The 11362-nt window shown below is 45.1% G+C and overlaps 1 protein-coding gene across 1 annotated transcript; it reads left to right on the top strand.

Annotated features, from left to right (window-relative positions):
* The first annotated feature begins 4716 nt into the window (after window positions 1–4716).
* On the top strand, window positions 4717–11362 carry CEBPG (CCAAT enhancer binding protein gamma). Its single transcript, XM_084294760.1, has 2 exons — window positions 4717–4777; window positions 9212–11362. The coding sequence occupies exon 2, from the start codon at window positions 9318–9320 to the stop codon at window positions 9768–9770; it is 453 nt and encodes a 150-aa protein (XP_084150886.1). The 5' UTR covers window positions 4717–4777; window positions 9212–9317; the 3' UTR covers window positions 9771–11362.

The following is an 11362-nucleotide window of genomic DNA, read 5'->3' as shown; positions in this document are numbered from 1 at the left end:
AATAAAAAACAATATTGATCAGTGGCAGTCTAAAAACCACTGTTGCATTCTATAGATATCAGAAAAAAAATGCAGTTTGTATTAAGCTTAGCACAATTGTTAATGAAGTTCAGCTAAAACGCAAGTCAGGCCCCAGTGATATTCACAACAATGGGTACACAAATTTTAACTGCAGCACTAGGTTTCAGAGCAAAGCCAGAGAATGTTCAAACACAGGTTAGCAAAGCTGTACAATCCTTGTTAGAATGTGGCACCTTTTTTTTTTTTTTTTTTTTTTTTTTTGTTAGATCCTCTCCCAGAGACCTGAACTGTTTGGGATAATCATAAAATCAAAGAATATACTGAGTTGGAATGGTCACACAAGGACCATCAAGTCCAACTCCTGGCTCCACAAAGGCTACCTAAAAATCAAACCATAGTCTGAGAGTGTTGTCCAAATGCCTCTTCAACTCCGGCAGGGTCAGTGCTGTGACCACTGTCCTGGGGAGCCTGTGCCAGTGCCCAACCACCCACCTGGTGAAGAAACTTTTCCTAACATCTAACCTGACACTCCCCTGTCGCAGCTCTGTGCTGCTCCCTCTGGTCCTATCACTAACTTGACACACTTAGAGCTTCGCCACGGAGCAGGCATTCTTCAGGGACATGCTTGCTTTTTCCAAACTCAAATACCTACAAGAAAGCTTCCAATTCCATATTCAGATATTTGAATGCAAGGTCACAAATAGTAAGTCCAGCAGCTTCACTGACTTGGAAGGGACTTGCAGCTACTGAACACTAATCAATATCTAGTCGCTGATACAGTTAGAATAGTTTGGTCATCTTCTTAGAAGTCCTCTGGAATACTCTAAAGACAGGGGATGATATGGATATATGCTAAAATAAAATAAAATAAAATAAAATAAAATAAAATAAAATAAAATAAAATAAAATAAAATAAAATAAAATAAAATAAAATAAAATATAAAATAAAATGTAGGTGGAGAGAAAAGCATGGCATGTAGCACTTATGATAGCAACAGTTTGGGTTTCTAGTAAAAAAGATCATTAATGCATTAGTTTTCTCTAATGCACTGTATGATTTCTGTGTTAGTCTGACTCATTTTGCTATCACACAATAGCCTACTGAAGTTGTGGGAGAAGTAACAGCTGTTGGCTTTTTTTTTTTTTTTTTATGTCCTCCTCCACTGGCGAAACACTTCTTTTACTCTGCACATGTAATTGAGTTGATCTCTTTTCAGAAACCAGTGGAAGTAATTCTAGATATTTGTGTGGCTTTGATATTTTGATAATAAGGAAAGTAGTACTGGAAGATGCTGAACTAGAAACTGGAAATACTTTCTTGCAAAAATTATTAGCTGCATAGAGAGAAAGAACAAAAGCATTGGATTTTTCCTCTAAATGAACTCCAGGCAGCGTTACAATAAAATGGATGTTTGCTATTTGAATAGAATGGCTCCTTTCTTTACTTAGTATTTGCTAGAACAAAAGCACTGTAACTTTCCAAGGCTGTAGTGAGTCAGTGCTAGAATTAGAAGTGCAGTCCTGAAATAGCGATCACCAGTAAGCAATGTTTCCTCTCCTTTCTCTTCACCTATTCAAAAAGGCTACCTCTGACAAATCAACTATTAATAGAAAAATTTCTACCATTTAAATTATCGAATCAGATTGAAAGACATTTCTAACAGTAGGATTTTCATCTTGGTGCAGGTCAGTCCTGAATGCAAAATATAAGTCTTGTAACACCACAACACAATGGTTATTAAGTGAAGAGAGTTTTGCAATAATAAGATTAGGGAAAAACTCTACTACAGACTTTGTATTGCTAGGATATTTCTAAACGAATGCTTGATGATCGTAAGGAATGTGATCATATCCCACAGTGTTTTTCTGTCTAGTTTCAAGCAAATCTAGTTCAACAGAACAGGGGTAGCAGTTACTAAGAAAAACTTTTATAACAAGACTGACAATAGGAAGGTTAGTAACTTTTTTTCTTCATGTCAAAACAGACAAGAAGAGACTGCTACTGTTGCTTTCTAACCATTTGTTTACTATTCTATCATGACTTTGCACTCTCTGAATGATTAAAACTGGATCACTAACAGGCTGCTGGGGGTGGATTACAGATCTGTCTCTTCAGCTTCTGGATAATCTCTATAAATAGGACAGAAAGTGTTGGTATCATTCAGTGCATTTGCCCACAAACACACTAACACACTTTATATCACAACCTGAAATAGTACCTAAGGAGGGTATTTATTTCTACTTGTAAAATACATATATATATATACGTATGTGTATATATATATATTTAATTTTCTCTCTTCTAAATCACAAGAAAGTAAATGACTAAATTCTCAGCTAGAAGAATTCAAAAGACATGATATTACACCAAAGGGAAAAACTATACAGTTAAATCATGTGTGAAAGGTAAATGTTTAACTGAAATGTTCAAGTCTGAATTAAAAAGTCCAGTAAAGGCTATCCATGAGGGAAATGCAGGCAAATAATTGAATGCTTGCAGAAGAAGAAGAAGAAAAAAAAAAAGTATAGGTTGTAGTCCAGTCTGTTTGTATATTGTTGTTGTTTTTTTATTATTATTATTTATTTTAGGACAAAGAAATAATTGCCCATGAACAGAGATGTAACAACCATAAACATTATAAAAAGACAATAAAAATGATTCAGAGACATAACAGTTCTCACACTGAGTTCTACTGCAGAAAACTGCTTAAATGTAAGCACTAAGTAAACAAGCAATAAACAAGGATATTTCCCTCAAAGTTCCTCTCCCCTCTAAAACTTTTGCCTCTGACTCCCATAGATAGCTTCTGTTTCCTCAATAGTTTTTCTGCCTTGAATTGTGATTTGCTAGATACTATTTGAAGATGCGGATTTTTTTTTTAATTTTTATTTTTCAGGAACTGGGGTCTTTAAAGAACCATAAAACTGGACTATGCATGTGAAAATAAGTTACTATTACAATATTATCTATAGTCTTATAGGCAGACTGCTGCTACAGCGATACATCCAGAATCAGACCGAGGACTCCATCCCAGCAGGGACAGTCCAGCTCATGACACAGCTCGTGTAACTTGTATGTGGCAGTAAGCAGATAAGGTGTGTATTTCAATGCCATGCCTCAAGAGCAGTAGTCCATATATTCTGTGATTACTTTTTAAATTGCTTCCACCATAATCCATTTTTACTGTGGGAAAGAAAAATATTATCTTGCAAACACTTAAGTACACTGTGTGATGATTTTCCTGTAATAGGATACAATGCCAACCAAGCATTGGAGCTCCTTATATGCATGGAATTACGTATGGGCTTTAATGTTTAAAATAATCAGACCGAATGAGAATGAGTTTGTCTACATTTTATTTTCTTCATCTTTCTTTGATGAGGATTAATGAATAAACGGTGATAAAGTACTCTAAAATCCTAGGAAAGCACTCTAAGAGCATACACCTACTTAACTATTTTAAGTAGAGGATAATGTTTAATGCTTACCTGGAATTTTTGCTCTAGTTACAGATGGATGAGTCATTGCCAGAGAAAACATAACAGTTTCAACTGAGAAACAGAAAAACATTTGAGATATTAAAGCAAATACTTGATGACTGACAAGGAAACAGTATCTTCACGGTAATGAGCTAAGTAAAACTGTTTACCCAGACTAATCCTCAGAATTCTTTGCAAATGTGGTTTATTTTCCACAGGGCTTTATAAAAACAACAAAAACACTCAACATCAGACGGCCATAGAAATGGCAAATACAAATATCTATGTTACCAAGCTCTGCAACCGTGTTCACAAATCTGATCATTCTCACTTCTTTTGCATAGGAAAAGTTTCCCCAGGTAGGTCTACGTCCTAAACTGGAGTACATCACAGACCGGAACTCTCTGTGTTTAAACAGTAACTATTTTTTCCACACTGTTCTTTTCACTATGCGTGCCCATAAACTTGCTCGCAACTTCCTTACTTTACAAACTGATGACTTTTGGAGCTGCCCGCTTCAAGCACGTACACCTCCTTGTTCAAGTACACGTTTCCCCTTCAAAGAGCTACCAGATGCATTTTATGCACCTACAGCTTAGATGCAAACATGCATTTTTTTTATTGTAATCTTGTTTAGGCAGAGCTCAGGAGATGTGAACCGAAGCCTCTGAACAGCATTAAGGGCCCAAACTGTCCTCCACGAGACGTGAGGCGTTTTATGACGAGACACAGCTGCGCCTAACCTTCCTATGGCATTTAGCTACCGCACAGGTGTTTCCTAACCTGTTTTAAACCTTTAGCCGTTGGTTTTTTTATTTGTTTTGAGGTGTTCACAGGGGGAAAAACGAGCGAAGAGCCAACGCAATTTCAGAATGCGCCACAACCTCGGCTCGCCCCCCGCCTCGCGCGGGCCCCCCGCGGCGGCTGAGGTGAGAAGATGGCGCCCGCGGGCCGGGCCGGGGCCTCGCGCAGCGCCTCAGGGCGCCGAGGTGGGGCCGCCCCGCAGCGCCCTCGCGGCCCGCCGGCCTCGCCCTTTAAAGCCGAGGAGGGGTCGGATTGGCCGCTCGGGCTGCCAATCGCGGCGGGCATTGCGTCACCCCGCCGGGCAGCCGGGCGCCGATTGGCTGGCGCGGGGGCTGGGGGGCGGGCGGGCGCGGGGCGGGTTTCGCAATCGCCGCTCGGGCCGCGCTGGGCGCTTTAACGACGAGGCTCGGGCCCGGCCGCGCCCCCCCCCCCTCTCCCCTCCCCGCCGCCGCCGCCGCCGCCGTTGCCGCAGGTAAGGGGCGGCCGCGCGGGGGGCGCCGCCGCGGGGCGCGGGGCCGGGCCGGGCCGTGCCCGCTGCCGTTGCCGCGGCGGGTGGCGGCGGCGGCGGCGGCGGCCATGGGGAGCGGCGCGCATGATGCAATCGGCGGGCGGGCGGCCCCGGCCCCGCGCCTCTCCTCTCCTCTCCTCCCCCCGGTGAAGTCACGGCTTGGCGCTGCCGCACGGCCGCGGGGGGGGGAGGAGGAGGAGGAGGAGGAGCAGCGCGGCCCCCGGGCTGCGGGCCCGGCGGGGAGGCGGCGGTCGGGCCCCGGGGGTGTCCCGGGGGTGCTTCCACACCCTCCCCCCGCCCCTTCCCCGGGCCAGGTGCGGGCGGAGGCTCCCGGAGCCGCCCCGAGGGCAGCGGCCGCCCGGGCGGGGCTCCGGGTGGGACGGCCCGGCGGGGTGCGGCATGTCGCGACAGCGCGAGGCTTATCGCGACAGGGGCTGTCGCCTTCAGCGGGAGGGGAGCGCTGCGGGACCGGGCCGGGTCTGGGGGCAGCCGGGGGGGCTCAGCGGGTCCCTGTGCCCCCTGTCCCTTTTTCCTTTTCTTTCAAAGGATGTCGGGCTGTGCAGGGTGAGGAAGGGTTTTCCCTTCACGAGGAGTAATTGGAGGTTAGGAGGAAAATGCAGGCAAAATGTTGGCAGCGGGTGGCAGATGGAGGCCACCTCGGCCAGGACACCTCCCCTGAGCACGGCGAGCAGCAAGCCCTGCAGGACGGGGCTCCCCCAGCGCTCAGCAAACTGCCCGCAGGGTTGCGCCGTTCCTTGTGCAGCAGCAGTTGGGTTTAGGCAGGTCCTACTGGGATATTTGTACGGAAGTCAAGGAGAAGGGAGGCTACCTCTTGCTGTTCAGGCTTGCGCTGATTCTGCACTGGGTAGAGGCATCTGGGTGACTTTGTGCAGTGAAGCCGTCCTGACTAACAGAGTCCACGGAGTCACATCTCAGAGAAGGAGTAGAGAGAAATGCTTTGTAGTTTTTGCTGCTAAGTAAAAAAACAACAAACAAACAAACAAACCACTAATTTAATTAACAATTTAAAATAGTGGTTTTTTTTTTTTCCCGCCAAGGCAAACATTTGGAAGTTTAAAGTTTTTTTTGGGGGGGGGGGGTAAAGCAAAGATAATAAAGATCTTGATTTGCTTGGGAGCCTGCAGTCCCTGCGGAGTGCTGTCAGACTGTGGCTGCCTGTGAGGACACCCCTGAGCTACCAGCTATTATGCTGTAGTGGGTGGCCAGCTGGTGTCCTGGGTGGCCAGTTGGTGGCCCAAGGAGAGAACAAGGCAGTTCTAACTGGCCACTGGAAACACTAACATGTGCTGGGTGGAACCAGCCTAGGGCTGGCACTGAGCTCTGGCTGATGAGCTGCTTTATGGGAACAAGATGCTGGGAAACTCGAGCTGGCTCTCCAAGGAGCTGCCTCCTGTTGTGTCGGGGCTAACAGCGAGCCAACCTGTTTGTGTGGCACGATACCTGAGCCCTGGGCCCCAGCTGCCTCCTGGCCTTCCCCAGGTACTATGTGCCCCACAGAACCTGCTGCCAACCAGGGTGTCCTTCCCTCTCACTGCCCAACTGAGTAGCTGACAGCTGGCGATGTGGATCCAGCCTCCAGATAACCAGGGGAGATTAGCTTCAAGCCTTAATTGTTGTGACTCCAGGGTTATCTGTGATACAGCACAGTTGGTAATACTTGCTCTGCATAAATAGTAGTTGGAGCAGAACAGGAGTCCAGGTGTCACATCTCCCAGGCAAGTGTTCTGTTGATCGTCAGGCCAAATTAGAGCTTGTCTCACTGAAGAAATAGTTATTGGATACAAAGTGGGTCAGCTGCAGTAAGAAAGAACTGAGGAAAATCTAGTCCAAAGTACCCTGTAAGTCAGGGCTAGAAGAGTAGCTTGAGCAATGGGACGCTTTGGTTCTTCATCTTGGGGGGCAGGAGCTGCCCCTTCCTCTGCAGTATCCACAAGCACAAAAAGCAGTTGGTGAAAATGTTTCTGACTTGTTACTAAACTGGGTTGTCCAGATGAAGTTAGTTAGCACTGTTGTGTTGAAATAGAGGGGACAGGAGACCATGCTGTGTGACTTTGAAAACATGCCAAAAATCAGGGGGAAAGCTCAGGTACAGGAGGCGATCTAACAGCTCTGTACTATTTGAGGGCTGCAGAAATCCTGTTTTCAAAATTGCAGCTGAGACAAAGCCAGAAGAGAATATACACTTGTGTCTTGACTTTAAAAATATCTGGGCAATCACGCATGCAGCTACTGTAAGTGGCCTTGCAATGCCGCTATTTGTGCACAGTGACATCTTGTTAGCTGTGTGTTCGGCTCAACCACCGATCTGCATTGCTTAGTCGGCTGGAATCTAAGACTTAAATGTGGTTTGCAAAAGTTGCTCTAACAGCCAAAATCAGGAAAATATTAAATACAAATGTTAAGCATGTATGTACATAGATTTAGCTATGTCAGAGCTGACATCTACTCTGGTATCCTTCTACCCTGAAATGAAAATGAAACGATTTCTTTAGGAGGGGTGCAGGTATTCACTTCTTCGCTTGTACTAAGTGAGAAGACTTCTTCGTGGCAATGTAATTTTAAGTAACATTCAAGCCAGACTTAACAGGCTTTTCTGTGCATTTTACTGAACCACACTGCAACTGCATCTAGCTCTGGCTCCCTCCTATTATGGGAGACAAACTGGAACTGATCTACACAGTAACATTTTAACCTCGTTAATGATAACCTAGCAGAAGGTAAAGTGGCAACTCGGGCTGCTGAGGAAAACAAACAAACAAGAGCAGCGAGCAGCTGACGAACCCGAGTGCAGGACAAGGAGTGACACACGGAGGAGTGACACACCACAGCTCGTTTACAGCCACTCACCGTGTTCGGCAGCCGGACGCAGGGCTGCAGTCACCCCGTGCTGTTAGGACGTAAAGCTGTGAGCCCTGCGCTGGGCGCTGCGGATGCTGGGCAGCTCGTGGTGCCCCCACCAGCTGCAGCTGCTTTCATCCCCCTGGTTCCTCCCTGCACCAGGCAGGAAGGAGGTAGCTGAATACCTGTTGTGTGCTTGCACGTACACACGTGGCAGAGCGTGGGGCTGCACCTTTGCAACACAAAAAGATCTCGGAGTAGGATTGTTTTATGCCAGTTAGATGCTTTTGTTTAATGTAACAAGAAATCAAATAGTCATTTGAGCAGTCTGGAAGTACTTTTCACTGGAGCCACAGGCAGGGATTTCAGAAGCTTAGCACGACCCTATTGCCCCCTCCCCTCTTCTCTCCCAAGCTTTTCTCTCAGACATTTAGGAGGTCACATCCCGTGAGATGGGAAGAGAAGGGGAGCAGCTTTTAGCCTTGACAGGGCCGTGTTCCTGCAGCAGCTGTGGTGGAGTCCTGCTTGTACCACCAGCAGGTCAGGAGCAGGCTGAACCTCAGCGGGAGGACATGAGTCAGGTGAGAGGGCATCCTGCTCATCAGGCCAGGCTGCCTGCCGGACAGGAGAGCGGGCAGTGACTGGGGCGAGAGCTACAGCCGAGGAAGGTGGCTTGTAGGTATGTCAGCCGTGGCCCCCGTCTCCCTGTGGGTGGCAACAGTCCTCTGGCTTTCAAGCGTAGTGATGCTCACGTGGTCATCACTGTTTTCCTGTGCCACCTGCTCATTGCAGTGCTGTTACAGTACTTGTCCTAGTGGCTGAAGGGGTTCCTTTCATGGCACCCGGTTACAGCAATCACAGCACCTTCTCCCATACGCTATTTTTTTTCCACTGGGTACTAGCTAGACCTTGAAACAATCATCAGTTTGGACACCATCTTCAAAAAACAAGTAAAGTAGTCCTAGAGCTGGTAAAAGCACTAGAAGATGCTGAAGGAAAGGTGGATAGTTTGAGCACACTCACTCCAGAGAAAAGACAGGCCAACAATGAATGTGTCTGTGCACATACCCAGAGGGATGGTCTGAAGAGGACAAGGATCAAGTACTCCTGTTGGTCAAGAGTCAGGCTGTTAATAGGTTTAAGCTGCAGAAGGAAAAAATCAGTCTAAAAATTAAGAAAATTATATAACTGGAGGAAAAGTTAGACAGTGGAACCAGTTGCCAAGGCAGAGGTTGTGAAACTGGAGATATTCGAGGCTAGGCTAGACACCCATCCATCAGGGATGGCTTTGGAATAACTGAGTAAATCCAGTGAACAATGCAAACAGCTTGACTAGATGACCCAGTAACAGTCCCTTCCAATCCAAATATGTTCGAGAGGCTTCTGAAATGTCCCAGCAGTTGGCAGCTTTTCTACTTCCAGAATAGTTTTGGTGTGTTACTGCCAGATGTACCATCAGTACCTTATGCTAAAGCCAGCGATGTATAAGACTGTAGCTAAACCCGGCAAAACTTTAACAGCATTTTTTTTTCCTACTAGGTTCACCTTGCCCTTAATCCATGTGAAGACCTGCTGGAAACAAGTTCTAGAAAACAGTTTTCAGTCTCCTGATATATTCTGTCGTGTCAAAGAAGAGCCTGTCCAAATGAGCAAGACATCCCAACAGAACACCGCTACAGATGCGAACGGAGTAAGTGTGATTCACACCCAGGCGCACACCAGTGGTTTGCAGCAGGTTCCCCAGCTGGTTCCCGTTAGTCCTGGTGGTGGAGGCAAAGCTGTGCCTCCAAGCAAACAGGGAAAGAAAAATTCCTTTGTGGATAGAAACAGTGATGAGTATCGTCAGCGCAGAGAGCGGAACAACATGGCAGTGAAAAAGAGCCGGTTAAAAAGCAAGCAGAAAGCACAAGACACGCTGCAGAGGGTCACCCAGCTCAAAGAAGAAAATGAACGTTTGGAGGCAAAAATTAAGCTCCTAACCAAGGAGCTGAGCGTACTGAAAGACTTGTTCCTTGAGCACGCACACAACCTCGCAGACAATGTGCAACCTGTTGGCACTGAAACCACCACAACAAACCCAGAGAACAGCGGACAGTAGGCACCGTCGCAACCTCATGAAATGAACTGTCGAGGTACAGCTTGTCTGCGCCACCCATGCAGTAACTGAGGAAAAGATGTGTTCTTTTAACCGTCATTTCTTGGAGATCTTTTTAGGTTTAACACTGAAGATTTGATACGATTAAACCAGAAACTGCTTAGGCTATTTGTTTAAAAGCGTTAAATATTTTTCTCCTCTGGAATATTTGTCTAATAAATGCAGATCTAAATTCATAGACAACAAGGAGCTTAGCATTAGGAAAATAACATGTTCACGGAAGTGTACTTACCTTCTTATATTTTGCGTAATGGGAGGAATCCATTGGGATGGTTCACTGTAGTATCAGTAAATCGTAACTGGGTGAATTGTCTTTTAAATACTTTTTAGTGTATTTAAGCTCGTTGTTTTCTCCATTATGTATTACAAACTGCAAAGGCCGTGGAGAGAGTTTGCTGTCCTGTCAACTACTTTAAACCTGTAGAGCAAGTCCTATAAAGCACCACTTAGGTCTTTCATATCTGGCTATAGTTAATGGGGAGGGTGTAGTATTAGTGAGCTAGGATGCTTACTGATGTTTTCTAGAAAAACAGCAATATACTATAATAATATATACAGGCAGTTGGCTTCCAAAAGGTAAATGATAGTCTGAAGCAAGTATAAGAGGTAAAGCAGCACACTGACAAAGTCTTTTAAGCCTGTGTTCACGTTAACATTGCTCACACAGTGACTCTGGGGCCTTAAAAGAAAAAGATTTTGGTTTTCAGAAAATGGCAAAATACTACCAAAAACCTCTGCTCTGCAAAACTGCATTCTTGCTGGGGTGCAGGTATCAGGGAGAACAAAATGCGCAGCTTGGCTAAGCAATGAAAGGATTAAGGCAGCATCTGTACAGCCAGAATGTATGGACCACTGCTTGCTGACACTCATTTCCATTTTCATGGGCGTTCAGATTTGTAGCTGAGTTTGTATAGAAAGTGGTTTTAAAAATAAATGGCCCTAGTTTGAGTACCTGATTCAGCAGAATTTCTATTGCCATCATAGAGTTGCGTGAAGGAGTATCTTCAGTCTTGTTTTATTTCCATCAAAGTTTTGCTATAGCAATTTTTAAAATGCTAGTGATAAGTCTTTGCCATGATCCATAATGCAGTGGTATGTACTATATTGAGGATTTAAACAACAAAAGTAAAGCAGGAACTTTGATGTAACCTTAATTTATTTTCATTTTTAAATATTTCATTGACTGTATGGTTGTGTTACATTTAACCCGTGTGTCTGGCTAGTGGATTATTACACTGTCTTAATTTCCCTCCTACACTACCTTTTTCCATAGATTATTTTGTAGGATGCTTGTTTGCCTTGTATCTGTACTTAGGAAAAGAACTTGGATATTATCTCTATGAGGATGCTGTTAGAAAATAAAGCCTTTAAAAGTTCTTTTTGAATTTAAATTTTTAATACAAAGGTAATTAGATGCAGTCTTTTATGGATTGTTTTGGACTATGGTAGTCTTTTTACAGAGATATGTTTTTTTGGTTCTAGCTGCAGCTTGAATAGGTAGGGTTGAAATATCAGAATCTAATAAAAACATTTTG

The sequence above is a fragment of the Netta rufina genome, assembly GCF_964035555.1.
Source record: "Netta rufina genome assembly, chromosome: 13".
NCBI lineage: Eukaryota > Metazoa > Chordata > Aves > Anseriformes > Anatidae > Netta > Netta rufina.
Note: the sequence above shows the minus strand (reverse complement) of the source record. Positions and strands in the feature narration are given on the sequence as shown.

Coding starts and splice junctions, on each gene's coding strand:
- CEBPG (XM_084294760.1), top strand. CDS start 9,318: ATGAGCAAGACATCCCAACAGAACACCGCTACAGATGCGAACGGAGTA.